This window comes from Eleutherodactylus coqui, chromosome 10 (assembly GCF_035609145.1).
Source record: "Eleutherodactylus coqui strain aEleCoq1 chromosome 10, aEleCoq1.hap1, whole genome shotgun sequence".
Lineage (NCBI taxonomy): Eukaryota > Metazoa > Chordata > Amphibia > Anura > Eleutherodactylidae > Eleutherodactylus > Eleutherodactylus coqui.
Genome location: NC_089846.1, coordinates 37,243,862 through 37,266,356, shown reverse-complemented (window position 1 = coordinate 37,266,356; position 22,495 = coordinate 37,243,862). Strand labels below are relative to the sequence as shown.

At 41.0% G+C, this 22,495-nt stretch overlaps 1 protein-coding gene across 1 annotated transcript in view; it reads right to left on the bottom strand.

The window, feature by feature from the left end:
* LHX6 (LIM homeobox 6) overlaps positions 1–22,495 on the bottom strand; it is a 135,586-nt gene that overhangs the window by 61,456 nt on the left and 51,635 nt on the right. The window contains exon 4 of the mRNA XM_066579781.1: positions 10,783–10,904. Within this exon, the coding sequence (XP_066435878.1) occupies positions 10,783–10,904 (122 nt within the window). The remainder of the gene's footprint in view (positions 1–10,782; positions 10,905–22,495) is intronic.

Genomic DNA, 22,495 nt, shown 5'->3' with positions numbered 1-22,495 from the left:
ACTTAGCGGTCCGGACAGGAGACACCGACCTACTGCCACCACAGAGATCCAGTGGGCTGAAGGACCTACAGTGACGTTAGTGCTGTGGGAGGAGCCATTCTGGAGTTTGGTAGAAAGTATTGTATACTGGATAAGTACCAACCAAAAGAGCCACCTACAGAGCCGGACAGCAGCTACCAGGACCTGTGATGATGTCACCATCATGTGATCACCTGCATGGTTTGAGTCAGGGATTACATGACCAGGGGCTGATCCCTGTATGCTGAAGGGATCAGGATGTAGAAGAGGTGTGTGTGTGTGATGTCTGGGAATCAGGATGGATGTGAATATAGCAGCGCTGTGTGTGTGATGTGTGGGAATGAGATGGATGTAGTAGAGCTGTGTGTGATGTGTGGGAATTAGAATGGATGTAGTAGAGCTGTGTGTGTGTGATGTGGGGGAATTGGGATGGATGTAGTAGAGCTGTGTGTGTAATGTCCGGGCATCAGGATGGATGCAGTAGAGCTGTGTGTGTAATGTGTGGGAATTAGGATGGATGTACCAGAGCTCTGTGTGGGATGTCTCAGAATCAGGAAGGATGTAGCAGAGCTGTGTGTGTGATGTCTCAGAATAAGGATGGATGAAGGATGTAGCACGTAGCAGAGCTTTGTGACGCATTGTGCCACCAGAAACACTGGTACCATAACTTCCTAATAATTACTGATTAAGACTCATTCCACCTCCATTTACTTGAACGGCTATCACTCTTGTGTAAGCAAGGGAGCAATAGTCAGGTGGCAGTCCATGGGACGGCTGTCGTCCTGTGTAATGGGACCTTGACTTTCCCAAATCAGTCACTATTTTTCACCAGTGCATAGCACAAGGAAGAGAAATGCAAAATTAAAAGATAAGCCTAGCAAGAAGGATGAGTTTGTTATAGTATCACTTATAGTACCCAGAGGGCGTGTGGCACCAGATGGTCAGGAGGGGTAACATCACTACTTAGGGAGAGCACCAAGAAGGTGAGTGAGGAGACTTATAAGACCATGCTTAATGCTCCTCTGGATAATATGCAAATAAGGAAGATGGAACAATACCTCTGCAGCGCCATCTATACAGTTCTGTAGAGCAATGATTGGGAATTGAAAACCAGATGGTGTCACACTAGTATCCATATAAGCCTTAAATAATGATCAATGGCAGCAGACAGAAATCCCGGAGTGCCACCAGCGTGAACCCCAACAGAGAAGAAAAAGTATAGAGTACAAAAAGCAATCAGAGGGATACACTTTATGTACTGTCTGAGGAAGGAGGCACTAGCCTGAGAGACCTCAAAACATGTTGCTTTGTGGCTTTTGAAATAAATCCTGGGACATTCATTCCTACATGACTTGGGTCTTCCTTCAACAATAGGGGGGTGATGACCTGCTTTTCCCATCCTTTAGATGTAGAATTTTATTGGGAATTTTGGAGTTATTTATGCAACAATCTTGTTTGAGTGCTACCCTCACAATGCTTTTTGTAGAGTACACCCCAAGCCAAAACTGTAAGACCCATGACTACTTGTCCTTCTTGATCTGCAGGAGAAAACACGTCTAACACTCTACTTCTGTCTGCACACAACGATACCTTATTAGAAACTCAACCACCCGCTATAAACGCACATCCCCTTCCTATATACCTCCCTCCTAACTTCCCCCCCTCTTCACTCGTCTTGCTATAGGGTCTCCTATACAAGCATACAGAGGCCATCAGCCTGTAATACATAACATAACATAACTTTATAACATAACGTTGCTTACGGTACAATTGCCTTACACTTTGCTCCTACCGCGGATTTCAGACTCGGACGATTGGGTGACCGAGGAGTTGATAGATGATAAATGCTTCTGGCAGTATAATTGCTATGGATACGTCCATAGATATGTATTTTTCAAAGTAAAGAAAAAAAACATTTTTTAGGCATTGCATTGATCTGAGGACTATAATTTAGTAATGTCTTTGTGTGGGTTTAATGAACTGGGAACACAAAGACCTGTGATTTCGACAGGAAACCTCTCATCTCTCTTTGACCACACGTGGCTACACTACAGCCCTGGGTACTGATTAGTGAATTGCCCTACACCAGCAGTAGGTTACAATAAGCATCTCTAACCCTAAACATCGGCACACATGCCAGCAGGATATGGTTACACGCTCTCCTTGATTGAAGCGGATTCATTTCCATTGCTAACAAAAGCATTTGTGTGTTGTGTTGCTCATCACCGACATCTGGGAGCGCGGCCTGATTTCAGGAAAATTCCTTCATTTTATTTTATGTCAATTGTTTCAATATGTTGCAATTTCTTTGAGTAAGATTTAGGGGGGATAATTATTTATTCGGATTTGTGTTTCTATCTAATCATAAATCTTGGTTCGCATTTATTACATAGGAGCTTCTAAATGTATAAAAGTAGAATATATCACAAATATTCAACTATTACTACAGACCCCTTGTAAGTAGTGGAGGAGCCCCCGCTAAAGAGAACAAATGGCTGCAGCCATTCTGAAGTCCCACCACTCTATGACGCGGGCAGGAAGAGCTCTACCCTTTGAGAGATGACAGTGTTGGCATGGCCGGTGCGACACTGGTCCTAAAAATCCAATACCGGTAGGAAAGTGCATGCCTTCCCCGATGATGTGGCCAGTGCATAGGCTCCAGTATGTAGACCATAAAAACAACACCCCCACCAACCTCAAAGATGGCGGACATGCGTTTTTTTTCCATTTCCCTTCACATAGAATTTTTTAAACGTTTTCAGTATATTATATGGTACATTAAATAGTACCATTGAAAAATATAACATCATTCAAAATACATGCCCTCAGACATCTACGTCGATAGATAAATAAAAGGGGTATAATTTTTTGAAAGTGAAAAAAAAAAAGACTGTGTGCTTAAGGGGTTAAGCATGTGACAACTGCAGCCAATCACTGGCTTCAGCAGTACTGAGACTTGGTGACTGGCCACAGCAGTCACATTCTTAGATGGGCACATGATGCTCCACCTGAAAGTGAGTGTAGACCGTGGGGATCTGTGCCTCGGTGGCACACTAGGAGTACGTATGTCTAGGTTTATTATTTTTTTAAGTGGCCCTACAGGGAGCTGATGGCTTCCTGAGCTGCAATACTATTCAATGGTATCAGCGTCCAGAGGATACGGATGCAGTTGAGTGGTACCTGTCAGGGGCCGGTGACAGATGCACTGCTTACCCTAAGATTAAAGTGACCCTGGTTAAGTGCTATGTGCCCTTCTGAGGAAAAGAGTAAATAGTGCAAAAAAGAAGGACAGCCAAGAAGGCATCTGGTGAATCCCACAAACATATAGCTAATATACCAAACAGAAAGCTCTCTAAGGATAGCATAGAGAATTACAAACAGTATCAGGTAGCCTTGTTGACTAGTAAAAAACATTCAGCCATCTATGCACTAAACATGGGCTCTACCGGAGAGGCAGCATGAGGATTATCCATCAAGTTCCCCGAATTCTCTCAAATGACAGTGTTTAAACATTCAAAGGAAGTAATTCACCAACCAAATCTGGAATACTGTGTCCAGTTCTGGGCACCCCACTTTAAAAAAGACATAGACAAACTGGAGCAAGTTCAGAGAAGAGTTACCAAGATGGTGAGCGGTCTGCAAATCATGTCCTATGAGGAACGGTTAAAGGATCTGGGAATGTTTAGCTTGCAGAAGAGAAGGCTGAGAGGAGACTTAATAGCTGTCTACAGATATCTGAAGGGCTGTCACACTGCAGAGGGATCAGCCCTATTCTCATCTGCACAAGGAAAGACTAAAAGTAATGAGATGAAACTGAAAGGGAGAAGACACAGATTAGATATTAGAAAAAAAACTTTGTGACAGTGAGGGTGATCAATGAGTGGAATAGCTTGCCGCGGGAGGTGGTGAGTTCTCCTTCAATAGGAGTCTTCAAACAAAGGCTGGACAGACATCTGTCTGGGATGATTTAGTGAATCCTGCACTGAGCAGGGGGTTGGACCCGATGACCCTGGAGGTCCCTTCCAACTCTACCATTCTATGATTCTATGACCTCAGAAATTTACACTGAATGGAAGCAAAAAGTTTTGCTTTCCATAGCGGCGAGCGTATTAGCACATGCACCCCTGTGTTTTTGCTCAAAGAGCAACAGGCGTCGACCGATGTAAAGCTGCGGTGGTCACATGGGTGGACAGCCTATGTACCAGCAACAGCGCTTGTTAACCCAAAGACTGGAATACTGGTGAATGTTGGTGGGGAGCAGCGGGCAGCAGGAGGTGAGTATTTTGTTTTCTGGGGGGAAGGTTGTATACAATGTGTCCTTCCCCCCTACTGCACCAATGTCAGAGGTTTTCTCCGCTCTCTATATTCAGAACACATGTATGCTTGGCTGACCCAGGGGTGGAAGTGTATGCGGGTGTTGGACGAGATAGCTGTTAGCTGAATTAGCACTTGACAGACAGCTATGCAATGCGTATGGCCAACCTTAAAGGAGCTCTGTCTAGAGATGAGCGAGTATAGTCTCTAAGGCTAACTACTCAAGCGAGTAGTGCTTTAGCCGAGTATCCTCCCGCTCGTCTCTTAAGATTCAGGGGCCGGCGGGGGGCGGGGAGCAGTGGGGGAGAACAGGGAGGAACGGAGGGGAGATCTCTTTCTCCCTCTCTCCCCCCCCCCCCCCCCCCCGCTTCCCCCTGCTCACCGCCGCAACTCACCTGTCACCCGCGCCGGCAGCCGTATCTTTACAGACGAGCTGGAGGATACTCGGCTAAGGCACTACTTGCTCGAGTAGTTAGTCTTAGTGAGTATACTCACTCATCTCTAGTTCTGTCATTAAAGAAAAACAATTCTATACTTACCTATTTCTTCCCCGTCAGTTTGCTTACTGCATCTTCTCCCTGCCAATCTTCTCTTAGCTCCTGCAGACTCCCGGGTCACCTCACCATTCTTTGCAGTCTCCTTCCTGCAGGGCAAAGTACCCAGTCACTAGTGACGTAGTGTTCACAGCCTAGCAGGGAGTGCCAAGCTATTGCAGAGATTGCACATGTGCATTGTATCTCAGCAATAGTAAATGAACTCGCTGCGAGACAGTTTACATGCGCAATCTCAGCAATAGCTTGGCATTCCTTCCAAGGGAGTGAGATAACCTACACTGACCTGCCGGAAGAATAATGCAGAGAATGGGCGATCCAGCTTGTGGTGAGGTGACCCGGGGGACTGGAGAAGATCAGCACGAAGAAGATGCTTGAAGGTGGCTGCTTGGGGAGGAATAGGCAAGTATTGATTTTTTTTTTTTTTAAATGATGAAACCCCTTTAATCCTGATTTATATCACCAGCATTTTACTGGCAACTTTGTTGCTGCTGTGTAAGCTGTTTTTGACTCTTCCAAAAGCTACACTGAATGGCCACTTTACAAGAGAAACCGCCCCTTCACGATTAGAGCTTTATGGAAATTAGACACATGACCCTGGAGTGCAGCATAACATCAAGTGAGCGAGTTTTCCATAGATCTGTTTCAGTGTGAATCCACATTAGAATGGGAAAATTGAGCAATCTGAGTAACTTCCAACGAGGCCTGGTCATCGGTGCTGGACTGGCCGGGGCTTTAAAAACTGTCAACCTATTTCAGTTTTCTGGTGCAATGATGTGGAGAGTATACCGAGAATGGTGTGATCAAGGAGAATAACCCATCGAAAGGGGACCCTGTGAACATAAACTACTCATCGATGAAAGTTGTCAGAGGAGAATGTCAAGAATCATTCTGATGAACAGGTGGCGCACAATACTGGTGCTTCAACTAAACTGTTCAAATGCACATTGTTCCTAAGCATTGCTGTTTAAGAGAAATAGGAAAGCAAGACTCCAGTGGGCAAAAGAGCGCAAAAACGGAATCACTGAGCACTACAAAAACATTGCCTGGTCAGATGAGTCCAGATTTCTGTTGCACCATACTAATGGGAGGTCAAAATTTGGCACAAAGAGCATGAATTGATAAACCCGTCCTGTCAGTTCTTTAGAACATGTCAGCACCTCCATCTAATTTGCAGCAACTACAAGAAGCTTCCTGTCCTCATGAACCAATATTCCTGTCGAACAATATCATCATCTAGTGGAAACTATACCACAATGTTATAGTAACAATATATGTATTCTATTGTATACATATCTTGTCATATGTTTCCCACATCAGCCTATGCAATGTAGCCTATGTAGATAGATAGATAGATAGATAGATAGATAGATAGATAGATAGATAGATAGATTGGTATACCTTCTAAGTAAATAATAGCATCTACATCGTTAACTTGTTCAATATTATACGCTCGTATATGCAAGCAAGATGCTGGCACATACTCCCACACATCTTTCCCAGGCTTAGGTATGTCCTGAGATAGCATTTTCTGACCCCTCCAATCGGGGAGAAGCTACTAGAACAATGAACACAGAATAAGACTATTCTAGTTTTGTTTCCCAGAAATCATATATTTAGTAGTAACACACACCTTAAGGCGTTAGCATATGTCATTCATTACAAACTAAGCCAATCATGAGTTCTTATAATTTCAGGGGGTATGTACTTCTACTGCTGTGTCATTTGGGGTATATGTGTATTGTGATGTTATTCATAAACCAGAAGCGTACTGATGATTGATGGGCATTGTGTCACTGTCAGTTACTTTGCATGCATGCACCTCTCATTATAATTAATTTGGAGCAGTACAGTAAAGTTAGAAGGGATATGATTTATTCCCCTAACAACAACAAACTGCTGCAGTTCTGAAGGCCAAAGGAGGTGCAATGTGCTACCAAACAAGTGTCTCTGATTAAGTTGACCATTCAGTGTATAACGTCCCACTGTGTCACGGTCACAAATCACAATTGAGTTTATAGAAACACATTAAAAACAATAAACTTGGAGGTGATCATAAGTATACAGTGAAGCTTCTGCTTTTCATTGTGAAATAGATGATATTATATTAAAGGTTACATACATAGAGAGTAAAGTTGTATATTACCTTAATTATGAAGAACACCTAGATTCAAAACATTTCCTGACCTCATCTTCAGACTTGCATACTTAATTAAAAGGATAAACATAAATGTCCCTGCCCCTATGTCACAACTGATTGTCTGATTTGCCTCCAATATGGAAGTTTCTAGTGGAATCTGCGTGAGAGAAACCCTTCCAGGTATGACTGGAGTCTCAACTATAACAGCACAAGGCTTATCAGGCTGATGGTAGACTTTGGCATCACAGCGAGACAACCAATGTCTGCTGAGTTTTTCTTGGATAATATGTTCCAGATGTCAGCAGTGAAACAATTAAACTAGTTCTGGAGGTATTCTTGTTATGCATTGTACTATTAAACAGTGTTTTAGCTTTTATGGCCACTAAAAGGATGACAAAATGTTCATTTAGACTTTACTTGCATCCATCCCAACTGAATTTTTTGTAACTGGCTTAAAGGGATTGTCCAAAAGGCTTGGTAATAAAAGCCTGGAAAAGTAAGTGATACTAATGACAAACAGCTGGAGGGTCAATTTTCTACTAAGTCACAACTGTGCATAAGTAGAGAATGATAGAGAGGCCGAGTCTCTCAGAACCAAAAATGGTCAGAGGTTTACCAATCTCTGAAAAACTGCATTAATGTAAAATTGTGAAGACTTTAAATATCTCATCTACACTACATAATATCAAAAGATTCAGAGAATCTGGAGAAATTCATGTGCACCAATGGTCAATACTGGATGCTTGAGATCTGTGGGCCCTCAGGTGTCAATGCATTAAAAACAGGCATGATTCTGTAATGCCAATCACTGCAGCGGCTCAGTAATACTTCCAGGAATCATTGTCTATGAACACAGTTCGTTGTGCAATCCACAAATGCAAATTAAAGCTATATCATGCAAAGCAGAACTCATATATCAACATAATCCAGAAACACCAGTGTCTTCTTTGGGCCAAAGCTTATTTAAAATGTACTGAGGCAAAGTATAAATCTGTTGTGTGGTTGGATGGATCTAAATTTCAAATTCCTTTTGGAAACCATGGACGCTGTGTCCTGCAGACTCAAGAGGGAAAGGACCATCCAGCTTGTTATCAGCGCACAATTCAAAAGCCTGCCTCTCTGGTGGTATGGGATTGCATTAATGCCAATGGCATGGGCAGTTTACATATTTTGAAAGGCACTATCAATGCTGAGCAATATATAGAGGTTTTAGAATATACGCTCCTATCTAGACAACGTCTCTTTCCGGAAAGGTCTTGCACATTTCATCAAGACAATGCTAAACCACATACCGCATCCACTATAACAGCATGGCTTTTTTAGAAGAAGAGTCTGGGTGCTGAACTGTCCGCTTGCAGTCCAGACCTTCCACCAATAGAAAACATTTGGCGCACTATGAAACGAAAAATCCAGCAGACAATCAAGGACTGTTGAGCTGCTAGAATCTACATCAGACAAGAATGGGACAACATTCCTCTCCCAAAACTCCAGTAATTGATCTCCTCACTTCTCAAACATTTATAGACTATTGTAAAAAGAGGAGGGGATGCTACACAATGGTAGACATGGCCCTGACCCAACTTTTGTGAGATGTGTTACTGCCATCAATGAGTTATTTTTTAATGAAATGGACAAATGTCTCACTTTCACCTTCTGATAGGTGTTCTATGCCCTATTGTGAATAAAATATGGTTAGATGAGTTTTCCAAATAATTTCATTCTTTACTTTTATTGCATATTACACAGCATCCATGTTTTTTGAATTGGTGTTATTACCAACATTGATCCAGGCGGTATACAGTGATTTTTACGCATTGTATGAAAATTAGCTTTAAATGTGTTTCTCAAGGTCTAGAAAGAAGGGTCTGCTTTTTTTCTGGAAACGTGGCTGTCTCTGGTATTGCAGCTCATGTCCATTCATGTGAATGGTTTCTGCAAACACAGCAAACCTTTTATTCTAGTCCTGGACAAAATCCTTTGAGTGGCCGACAATTGTTTGCTGAGCCTGCTGGCAGTGCATATAGAGCCAGAAGCAGATAGCGCTGTTAGCATTGCAATGGACTGGATTGGTACTGCAGGCACAGCTCCAATTGAATTTAATAGGAATTGTATCTGCAGAACCAACTCATGCTGCTACAATACAGACAACGCTATCTGCACTGACAGCAGGCCCACTGAATAGCTGATTAGCAGGGATGACAAGTGGCGGAACCCCACAGATAAACTATTGATGACCAATCCTGAAGACAGACAAGAAGAGACCACATATATAAGTGGCGCACATCCAATTATGAAAAAGTATACAAATAGTTTTACTCAATTGCAAAAGACACAAAACATGTAGGCAAGACAAAAAGAGTAAAACATTTAACCAAAATGGGACAATCTGAAACCCCAGCAATAATGGGAAATGAAAAGATAACACAATCAAGTCCCAATATGGATAGGATGGTATAATAAATTAGTCAAAAATAAAACATTACATTGTATAGACATCAATTATGCAAAAACAGAGCTGAAAGCAATATAAAACGCTGAGCATAAAGGATAAGCCAAGGTGAGATTAGGGAAATATAGATTATCCAAAAATACATCCATCCACAGGGCTGTGGTAGAGGAAAGGAAAGCCCCCAAACGTATCGCTACACCATGGGTACCTTCGTCAGGAATAGGTCACTGTATTACCCTTTAGGGCAATACAGTCAAAAAGACGGATCCAGCGATATATCTCAATACTGGTGTCTTATATATATTGATATAATATATAGCGTACTGGAATAGGAGGGTATGGCGCACGGGCCTCTGTGAACCCCGGAACATGGATTTCAATTTTGTAAAACCCAATTGCAAAGTTGAAGAGTAGCATGTGAGAAGCAGAAATCCACGTTTCATGTCTCTCTAAGCCCTGTGGGACGGCTGCTATTACTGAAGTAAGGAAAAGTGTTCTCGAAGTGGCCTTCTTCTGCCGCGATACATGCATGGAGCCATCGTTGGACCTGTGTTCATTCCAGGGACAATTTGAAGCAGATTTGTACCTGAATCTCCTGCAGACGACGGTGGATGACTTTCTAAATGATCTGCCGCTATCGTAGCAGAAGGAGACCACTTCGAGTATACATTCCTTACTTCAGTCAAAGCAGCGGTCCAGAAGATTTAGAAGGAAGCGAAAGCAGATTTCTGCTTCTCACATGGTATTCTTCAACTTTACAATTGGGGTTTATTCTCTATCTCTTACAGGGGCCACATCATAAAATTGAAATCCATGTTCCGGGGCCCCCAGAGGTTTGTGTGCCATATCATTGTGTAGAGCATCCATGCCTTTCTATGCAAGTACACTATTGGTATTTCAATATGGGACACCTAGTACTGAGATATAGTTCTTGATCAGTCTTTTTGATCACACCCTGTATAAGAAGACACAACTGCATAACCAACACAACTGAAAAATCCTATTACAAGCTAACTGGAGTCTACAAAAAGCATGTAAAAAACTATAATACACAACACCATTAGGAACAGTTAACTCCATATATGAATAATGTTCAGAAGAATAATAACATTGGACTTTTATTTCAGTCCTATTTTCTTCATGGAGATCTCATTTATATCTGCCATTCCCATTGACATCCTACAGTAGATCTTACGAAAACCATAAAATAAAGCAACTAAAACAAGTTCCCAATAATATCAAATACTATGTAAACCTAATCTCAATTCTCACACATTAGTTCCTACGGCTAACAGTAACCCAGATATTACCTGAAATAATCCATTTTACAGAATATCTCCTTGTTTTTGATATAGCAGCTGTTGTGTTGCCTCAAAGACGTCCGACATACTGAGCACTCGAGACATCTGACGTGCCATATTAAGTTATTCACCTGGAAGGAGAAGGGACAATAATCAGAATCACAGAATGGAAATCAGTATTTCCAGAAATTAACATTTCTACTTAGCCGGACTTCATTTCTCACTGAAACTCAATAAAATAGATTTTTGCACAGAACTTACCATAAAAGTTATCTTACAATGTAGCACCTTATTAGAAAAAAATATACTAAAAGACCCAATGTCTTCGATTTTTGAAATCCTATAAGGGCGCTTTTACACGGGCCGAATTATTGGCCCAATCTAACGAGCGCCTCTCTAGTTTCAGAGGAATATAATAAATCCTTATAATTTAATGGAATTATATTGAGTTGCTATACTATAATTGCGATATTTTCATATGTCCATATCTTTAAAGTCATGTTATACATCACTTACTCGTAAGTTTTTAATTGTGCTAGTCATTTGACCATTTCTTTGTAATCAGATTGGTTCTTTTTTTTTTTTATTGAGGTTTTCCCCCATACACCAGTAGGCTATGATTAAGAATTCTTATGAGGTCTGAAATGTGTTAGCAGTGCCTGTTGATGTGTGCCGGATCTCCAATAAATTCCAAGTAGAAAAGTCCAGCCTTTGGTCCAGTGAAAAACATAAAACCAAAAAGTTTTATTCCATAAGTTTAAAAAATTGTAAAATCAGGAAATCCTTTTTAGTCTACTAGTTTCAAGCCACACATAGTTCTTACTTCATACCAGGAGTGCGAACTCTGTGTGGCTTGAAACGAGTAAAGAAACCAGGATGTCATGATTTTACCATTTTTTAAACCTATGAAATAAAGCTTTTGTTTTATATTTTTCACTGGAACAAGTGCTGGAGTTTTCTACTTTGAATTCAGTGCTATTACCCTCTCTTCTAGAACCACCCTATTTTCAGAGACCTTCAGAGTTCTGAATGATTGGAGTGGAATCAAGTCTAGTAAGCAGTTCTCTTGTGCCTGAACTGCTGGATTTGCAGTGCACTTGTCCGTAACGGCTTGAATTTTTGATTTCCTCCATCTCCTCTGTAATTCCAGTATGGCCCTAAACCTCAATGTGTCTGTGAGCAGTGATTGATGAGATCGATTGTGTTCTTTCTTCTTAAACCGGTTTCAAACACGGCATTTTGGTAATTTTGCCTTGCGATTTTATGGTATTTTTGTGTGCAAATGTTTTGGCCAAAAAACATAGCCAGATGTTATAATCTACAGTGAAATACCTTGGATGGCCACTTTACTACAGACACCAATCTAATAGCTTGTTGGACCAGCTTTGACCTTCAGAATATTGGCCCATGTGGACAGGATAGTTTCTTACATATTCAGTAAATTAGATGGAGGTACTGACATGATCTGAACAACTAACAGGAAGAATTCATGGATTCATGCTACTTGTGCCAAATTCTGACCCTCTCATCAGCACGGTGCAACAGAAGTCTGGATTCAGATTATGGTTTTCCACTGCTCAGTGATACAATTTTTGCGCTGTTTTGCACACTTGAGTATTGCCTTTATGCTTTACTTATACACCAATGACACTGGAACTGGTCGTCTGCAGTTATAGCCATCTGTGCTAAGGAAAGACAAATTGTGCATTTGGACAAATTAGTTGGAGCACCAGCATTGTACTTAGATATAATTTCCTTGATTGTGCGCCGCTTGTTCTTCAATATGATTCTTGACATTCTCCTCTGACCCCTTTTGTCAATAAGTTGTTTACATCCACAGGATTCCCTTTTCGCTGGATGTTTTTCCTAGATCACACCATCCTCTACTCTCCACATTGCTGCACAAGAAAACCTCACAAGGTTGGCAATAAATCCTGGCCCTGCCTAGTCTAGCACCAATGACTAGGTCTTGTTGGAAGTCATTCAGCTGCGGGCTTTACCCCTTCTAGTGTGGATTCATACTGAAACTGATCTATGGAAATCACACTAATTAGATTGGATGCTGCACTCTGGGATCATGCATCTGATTTCCATATAGTAAAGCTCCATTTGGGAAATGGCCTGTCTCTCCAACAAAGTGTCTCTAATATAGTGTATTAGACGCACAAATGTATAAAGCATTTTGGTGGCATTTTTGGGGTCAGCGTTTTGTAAATTTTTTTTCATAGGCTTCTTTAAAGGACTTGAAAAACTCATGAATGTAACAGAATAAAAACTAAGTGTGATTGCTCTTAGTTAGCGAAACCAAGTAATCTTGTAGATATGATACCCTTTAATCGTGTAAAATAAAAATTGTCACTGAAAATGCTTGTAAAAAAACGCTATGAAAAACACTTGAAATTCATGGAGTTTTTACAATGACTTAAAAATACTGAAAAAAAGTTTGTGTTAAGGAGACCTAAATAGATTTAATGAGAGGGGGGAGTTGGATGTTCAGACGTATCACCTCTTAGGCGAAACAGAATCCCGAATGCAAGTGTGAAACCACCATTACAAAAGCAAAGTCAGTCTCCAGACTAAGCCACTGGCTCAGCTTTGCTAAAGGTTTGATCAAACAGACCCCAGGAATTACATCAGGGATATGCTACCTAAGGGACCTTTCACATAGAATGAAATTACGGCGCAGGATGCAGCAAAATCCACAGCTGCGGAATTCCAAACCAAAATCCGCAGGTCTAACTGAGTTTTGATGCAGAGTTTACTTGTTGTGTGCCATGCAGCCTCTTCCATCCTGTGTGAAAGCTCCCTTACAGTGACATAGAAACATAGTATGCAAGGCTGAAAAGAGTCAAATGTTCATCCAGTTAAGCCTGTTTGCACCCCTCGTTGTTGATCCAGAGGAGGGCAAAAGAAACAGAAGCCAAGTTACCTATTTTGGTGGGAAAATCCCATCCTGACTCCATAATGGCAGTCAGAAGAATCCCTGGATCACCATTTGAAAGTTCCTACCTGACTCCAAGACCTGAATCAACAACCCTTTTGGTTATTTAATGTCTATATCCTGCAATGTCGTAGCGCTCCAGAAAGACATCAAGTCCACTCTTAAACTCCTCTATGGATTTTGCTATCACCACGCTCTCGGGCAGAGAGTTCCAAGGACTCACTGCTTTTTCAGTAAGGAACCCCCTTCTGTGTTGGTGATGAAACTTTCGTTCCTCTAGACGTAGAGGATGCCCTCTTGTAACCGTCGCAGTCCTGGGTATAAGCAGATCATCGGAGAGATCCTTGTATTGTCCCCTAATGTATTTATACATAGTTATTTGGTCGCCCCTTAACAGTCTTTTTTCCAGGGTGAATAATCCCAATTTTGATAGCCTCTCTGGGTATTCCAGTCCTCCCATTCCGTTTATTAATTTAGTTGCCCGTCTTTGAACCCCCTCAAGCACTGCAATGTCTTTCCTGAATACTGGTGTCCAGAACCTATACCCCCTTTAATGCACCCCAAAACTTTATTTCCCTTTGCAGCAGCTAACTGGCATTGATTGCTCCAGTGATTTGATTACTTTTCATACTACATAGACTGCAGGCAGTCACAACCCACCTCCAATTCCCGCAGCATCTCCGACGCCAAAAGCCCGGTGATATACTAAATGAACATATGAGACAGAATTACATTTTAAGTGCGTGGTGGTCGGCCACAGCTTTAATTTAAAACCATGTTAAACAAAACAACTTTGCAAGAAGCTGTATTAACCAAAAGGGAAGCAGGGAAGCTATATGCCCCGCCGGCCTCCCGACGTGCTAGTCCGCCTTCCCAACTGCTCAACACCTCGCTCTGTGATAATAACTGCCAGCTGTGACTTCACATAACAAACAATTGAAATACAAAGCAGATGAAGAAGAAATGAGAAAAGTAGAACATTATTTTTTTAGACAATTTTTTTAAAATATACTCATTGTCAAAAAAAATCCCTCCCCTTGAAGGAGTTGTCGGAATTGAACAAAACTTTATAAGTGTGATTGTAACTTTAATATAATTAAGTGACTACAATATCAGAGCAAAAGGATAGTTTATTGGGGAAAACTGACCCCTTGACGGGAGGCTCTAGTACCCTGTTGTACAGGCTCTAGCTTGGATACAAGATGTGATATGGGCAGGCATGGAGGCTCTAGTACCCTGTTGTACCGCCTCTAGCTTGGATACAAGATGTGATACGGCGGGCATGGAGGCTCTAGTACCTTGTTGTACCGCCTCTAGCTTCGATACAAGATGTGATACGGACGGGTAGGGAGGCTCTAGTACCCTGTTGTACCACCTCTAGCTTGGATACAAGATATGATACGGGAAGACATGGAGGCTCTAGTACCCTGTTGTACTGCCTCTAGCTTGGATACAAGATGTGATACAGGCAGGCATTGGGGCACTAGTATCTTGTCGTACTGCCTCTAGCTTGGATACAAGATGTGATACGGGGGCATGAAGGCTCTAGTACCCTGTTGTACCACCTCTAGCTTGGATACAAGATGTAATATCAGCATGCATGAAGGCTCTAGTACCCTGTTGTACTGCCTCTAGCTTGGATACAAGATGTGATACAGACGACATGGAGGCTCTAGTACCCTGTTGTACTGCCTCTAGCATGGATACAAGATGTGATATCAGCATGCATGGAGGCTTTAGTACCCTGTTGTACCGCCTCTAGCTTGGATACAAGATGGGATATCAGCATGCATGAAGGCTCTAGTACCCTGTTATACTCCCTCTATCTTGGATACAAGATGTGATACAGGCGACATGGAGGCTCTAGTACCCTGTTGTACTGTCTCTAGCATGGATACAAGATGTGATATCAGCATGCATGGAGGCTCTTGTACCCTGTTGTACCACCTCTAGCTTGGATGTAAGATGTGATATGGGCTGGCCTTAAGATCGTGCAAACTCGTAGGCTGTAGAAGTTGGCATCCTAGATGGTCCCATACATGTTCTATTGGTGAAAAAATCTGGTGACCGGGCAGCCACGGAAGTGAGATAATGTTGTGAATGTATCCCTGTGACACCCTTGTGTGTGCGTCCGATCATTGTTTTGCTAGAAAATGCCTCTTGGAAGCCCCGCCATGAAAGGGAACACATGTGTCTGCAGGATGTCCTGAACATATCACTGAGCTGTTATTGTCCCTCATACCACTACTGCCATATATGATGGCCCCCCCAGACCATCACACCAGCTGTGGGGCCAGTGTGCCCCTCCACAGCAAAGGCAGGATTGAGGCACTCACGCCTAGGTCTGCAGGCACGAACATGCCTATCGTCACTGCCCAAATTAAACCTGGATTTGTTGCTGAAGACAACCTGGTTCCACTCCATAGGAGTCCAGTTATGTTATTCACAACAAAACTGCAAACAGAAGCATCAGTGGGTGTCTCTCAAAGGCAGCACATGTAATTGGTGCCATAAGATCAAATGTCCTTCAGCCAAGCATCTGGAAATGGTTCCGAAAGAAAGAGGGGCCTGTATCAATGGTGCAACCTGTCTCTGGATGGTGGACAATGAAATGGTTGAAGCTGCTTGTACTTGTCAGACGATCAAACAATCCTCTCTACTGATGGTCTGTCGAAGGTGTCCTGAGCCTGATCGCCTTGTGTGCCCTCACACATCCACTAATTCCATCACTTTCTAACAGTCTGGTCAGGATGGCTCAGGTGGCAGCCAATTCATGGATACGATCATCCAGCTTCTCGAATTCCAATAATCCACCCACTGTCAAATCCATTATTTTGGGTGAAATCTCTTCTCTGCGTCATAGAGGCGTCTAGTAGTCAACAAGTTCTATGCAAGCTGAAAAAGAGGTCCACTACACAGATGTAGCCTCTGAGAACCTTTATATAGGCCAAGGGAAGAGCCAATTTTAGGGGCTCAGGTGTCAAAACCGTTCATCTAATCACTCCACAATTTAAACATTTGCTTATCTGTCTGAGATGTAACTGAAAGCAGGGTTTTGAAGCAAAATGCCAAATCTTTCTAGGTGCTTGATTTTTTTTGACAAAGAGTATATATTGAGATAGAAGAAGAGGTTAAGAACCACTTCCATCATCTGGGTCCATGATTTTTTCAGTCCTAAGAATGGACTCCAACAAGTGGTTTCATATGTATAATGTGGATTCATTTCTATTGTTGTGAAGTAGGACACAACAACTATGTTATTTCATAGGAACTAGACATTTGTTATTTTACGCCATTGGAATTCCTATGTGAGAATGGTCAGCTTTAATAGCAGTTTTCATGAAATGCATACTAGCTGTTGGCCACCAGTTCACATAAAGGACACTATCGAGCCAGCTTTGCTATATGGGAACGTTGTGGTTGTAAGTATAGACTTGACACATTTGAGTGTGTTTACATTAACTAGCCACATCTGTCAGAACTCGTATGTATTCATTATACATATACGCTATGCAAACATGGCCAGTGTTGATCCAACACATTGTCACGGGACAGCTCTATCTGAGTGCTAATCTAAGGGGGTCATCCTTTGAAATGAATAGAGATGAAAGGAAGATTTGCTTGCAATGGAGAAAAATCTATAATTCTATCAGCCACTATGAGAAATCTGTGATACAAATTTACGAAAAACAATGTCAGTGAAGGAATCCATAGCCTTTAGACATTTGTTGTTGAGGTCGTTTTTTTTTGGCAACAATACAACTGTTGAAGTAATCACCTAATTATTTATAGAAGATGCATCAGAGAAGAGAATTATGAAAAACACGCAAGTGATTTTTCCAAGCTCTTCTGTTTTATTGTTGCAATGCAAGAGGTTATATAGTGTAACAAACCCCAGAAAGTCAATAAATCAACAATTCCTATATGCCTATAGCATGTGTAATACTTCTCTCTTAGTAAAATATTACAAAGCTTAATTACAACAAAGCTGCATGCTTAGCGTCTGAGACCTTGTTAGTAAAGCTAGAATGCATGTCTTTTGCACATGTACTTCTTGCTATGCACACGGTACTACTGCATAAAATATAATTTAATACTTTCATGCAACAAAATGCAACCTGTCATACAAATGATAATATTGATATATGACTTTCAAAAATGAAGTTACACATAGAATTTTCCAATCTATATTGGCAGAATGACAGCTCAAACCTAACTTGTTTTTACATCCGAGCCCATTTGTCTTCCCCCTAAAACTCATACCTATCATTCAGATAGATATTGAGGCAATTTAAAAAGTTCCTCATTTTCACAGCTTGTACCCATTTTTCTAGTTTCAAGCAAATATCTATCATATCTATACATGGAATACAGTAGTACTAAAAGATTCTGTGAACAAGGGCCATTATGATCCAAAGTGTTCACAGTGCTTTTCCTGAACCTCTAATGGATATTTTAAATATGCAACAATAAAGAATATTTTTATATGGATGTGCTGGGATCCAGACTTCTTCTATTCCAGTGGTGCACAACATTTTCTGGTCTGAGGGCCACATTGACAAAGTGAAACACTTCCAAGGGCGGCAAGGGTATTCCCATCTGAGACATATATGATACTAGCTGATATACCCGGCTTCGCCCGAGTTAATTTGGTACTGGTGTTTATCTGGTGTTTACACGGAAAATCTTATGAAGTCATCTTTAATTTAGAGAGATCGGGAAAAAAATATGTTCAGCATTTTGCATGGTTCTTTGCGTTACCCAGGAAACACCACGTGGAGGCAACCCTGTGACGTTTTCTTTATATAAAATGACATCAGGAAGTGAGAGAATTAGATTCCGTATGTAAAATTTGGACGCTAATTCTTTTGCGCTTAGAATTGAATAATTGAGTTGGGACCCATTAACTTTTCATATTTATGACATAATCAATGCCAGTGCCAAATCTCTAGTTTCTATGACACCAAGAAGTGAGAGAATTAGATTCCGTACGTAAAATTTGGACGCTAATACTTTTGCGCTTAGAATTAAATAATCAAGTTGGGACCCATTAACTTTTCCAATTTAAGACATAATAAATGCCCATGGCAAATCTCAAGTTTCTATTACACCAAGAAGTGAGAGAATTAGATTCCGTACATAAAATTTGGACGCTAATTCTTTTGCGCATAGAATTGAATAATCGAGTTGGGACCCAATAACCTTTCCTATTTATGACATAATCAATGCTCGTGCAAAATTTCACGTTACTATGACACCGGGAAGTGAGAGAATTAGATTCCGTATGTAAAATTTGGACACTAATTCTTTTGCGCTTAGAACTGAGTAATCGAGTTGGGACCCATTAGCTTTTCCTATTTATGACATAATCAATGCCCGTACCAAATTTCACGTTTCTATGACACGGGAAAGTGAGAGAATTAGATTCCGTACGTAAAATTTGGATGCTAATTCTTTTGCACTTAGAATTCAATAATCGAGTTGGGACCCATTAGCTTTTCCTATTTATGACATAATCAATGCCTGCTCCAAATTTTTTACGTTTCTATGACACGGGAAAGTGAGAGAATTACATTCCATACATAAAATTTGGATGCTAATTCTTTTGCGCATAGAATTGAATAATCGAGTTGGGACCCATTAGCTTTTCATATTTATGACATAATCAATGCCTGTGCCAAATTTCACGTTTCTATGACACGAGAAAGGGAGAGAATTACATTCCGTACGTAAAATTTGGACGCTAATTCTTTTGCGCTTAGAATTGAATAATTGAGTTGGGACCCATTAACTTTTCCTATTTATGACATAATCAATGCTCGTGCCAAATTTCATGCTTCTATGACACGGAAAGTGAGAGAGTTAGATTCCGTACGTAAAATTCCAACGCTAATTCTTTTGTGCTAGAATTGAATAATCGAGTAGGAATGCTTTACTTTTCCTATTTTGGACATAGTCTATGCTCTTACCAAATTTCATGTTTCTACGATATCGGGAAGTTGGAGAATTCGTGGCGAGTCAGTCAGTGAATCAGTGAGTGAGTGAGTCAGTGAGGGCTTTCGTCTTTATATATATAGATATCCTAAGTATATGCCATAATAAATCAAAGTGCATTCTACTTTCAGGACTCCCACTTATTAGAAGAATGATGGTCACAATAAGCATCTAGAGAAGAGGAGACAATGCATGTGGCTCTCTCCATTGTAAATGATGGATGTTGAGGTAATGGGCTGGCATTTCATAAGTTCTATAAATTACAATGGAGAGAGCTGCATGTATATACAATGCTCCTGACTCATAAACTGATTTCTGGAGTGCCAAACGGGTGAAGAGACTTTATACTCCTGATACATAAGAGACCCAGACATGACTACACAATGCACCCTTAGTACTTGTCCTAATATATAGGGTGCCCTCTTAGTACTTGCCCTAGTATATAGGGACCCAGACATAACTACAGAGGGCACCCTTAGTGCTTGTCCTAATATATAGGGGACCCAGACATGCCTACACAATGCACCCTTAGTACGTGTCCTAATGTATAGGTATATATGTATAACGGCTGGATACAGAAGACAAGCGGGGACGCTCTGCTTGTCTTCTGCATTATCTGCTGGCAGCGCAAGGTGATCGCTCATCTTGAGCGATCATCTTGCGCTGTACATGACACAACGATGATTGCTCAAAAGTCGCTTGAGCGACATCTTTTGAGCGATTATCGTTGTGTCTAAATGGGGCTTAAGACATGATAGATAAGGTAAAATTAGATAAGACAAGATAAAGTATGATAGATAAGATAGGATAAGATAAGATGGGAAAGGATAAGATAGCATAGATAGATCCAAAATGATTCCTGTTGTCCTGCTGTGTCTCATGCCTGTGAGGAGTTCATTGTTGGAGAACCCTTGTAACAAAAGACATACATAAACATAATAATGAGAAAAATAAAAGCATCACTTATAATAAACATTTTAATAATAGGTCTGTACATAATAAAGTTAAAGTGGTGATGAAAGAAAAGGCCTTATCTTCTCTCAAATCAGAGTATGTGGGTACTGGTCTGCTAATTCTTAAAGGAGTATTCTCTTCTCAGTCTATCATTGCTGAGATTGGAATAGCTATCCTAATGCCGTGGCCACCGATAACAGGATTACAGAAACAGCCAAACTGTCTCTTCTCTTTCCTGTTTTCATAACTCCCATAGAAGTAAATTGGAGTTACGGAAACAGGGTAGCACAGTGAGCTAGGCCATTTCCATAACTTCTAAGCTGCAGAAACAGTGTAGCTGGTTGCAATATTGTTTCTTGCACCTCCATTTACATCTATGGGAGTTATAGAAACCATGTAGAACAGCGGAAATAGTGGATGCTGAAGTGACCAGTGACTGCGGAGGTAAGCTGGAATGGTGGATATGCTATGAATACCACCTTAAAGGTGTTATCTATTAGGACAAAAATGCAATAAACCATCTGGTGTACAGATATGTTAATATACAATATAGTTGGTACTTGTAGATTCTACAAAGAATTGCAAATTACAAAAAGTGCCTATACAATAAATAGGATGTAAAATAATTTATCAGCATTTGTAAGCAGAGATCACTTATTGCCCTAAAATAAAAGTGAACTAGAAAACAGCAAACTATGTCCATATGGGTTATATGACCAGTGATGGAAAATAAACTCTACTCGTATTGAAAGAACATATCCCTTTTAAGTGACTGCGAGCCACCAAGAGGGGTTGGAGGTCACCTGTCATTTCATCAAGCCTGCTTCACCCTCCCTCTCTTTCCTCTTTTGCAGCAATTATCAGAGAACGTACTAACATGAGTCATATGTGTTGTGAGAATGTCCAAAATGTTTTTGATTTTGTTTTAAAGAATGATCAAAAGTAGACAAAAGAGAAAAAATATCTACAATAGCTGAGTAATTGTAGGACTCTCTGTAGGTCCCTTAGGAGACGTCTTTTACAATTCTTATTTTAAGGGAAGATGTCTCCTAATATATGCTTATTTAAAGGAACACTGAGAGCCCTTTTACATACAATGATTATCGCTCAAAAGTCACTCAAAAGCCATCTTTTGAGTGATAATCGTTGTGTGTAAATGTGTGCCCACCGTGCACTTAACGTGCACTTTTCGTCCATCTCTGACTTTAGCTCAGCATGAAATCCATCCTCCCTGATAAGAGAGGCTGCACGCTAAGTTCTTCGCAGGCAGCGCTGATAACATTCTTTAACAGCTACTGTCCCGCTGGAGAACAATAGCGATGTGTTTAGAGATCAGACCACCCGCTGTTCTCTAAATACAGGCAAATGAAGCTAGTTAGCTACTAAAGGGATGATTAACCCATTAGCTGTTAGTTTCTGATGAATTTTGAGCAATCATCTGTGTATATAAATGATAAAAGTAATCTTGCCCCCCCTATTTATCAGTCTGCAGAATTTGCCTGTCAGAAGGCTGTATTCACAAAACGACTAGGTCCTTTAAGGGGAATCTGTCACCTACTTTTAAGTGACCCGCTTAGTTCCAGGATGTAAGTGTTATAATTACCTTCCTCGTCGTTCCCTTAGTGTCACAGCTGAAAGCCATTGCTCAGTGCATTGAGCGGTGTGCTAGGGAGTCTGCACGTTAAAAATGTATAATGGGTGGATGAAGTCTTCATTAGCAGAAGAAAAAGGAAAGTGGATGTCACCAAACAGAAGAGACGCCAACTGTGATCACTGGAGGTAACTGCACTGTAATCACTATTACTGTGTAGAACTGAAATCTGACTTTTCAGT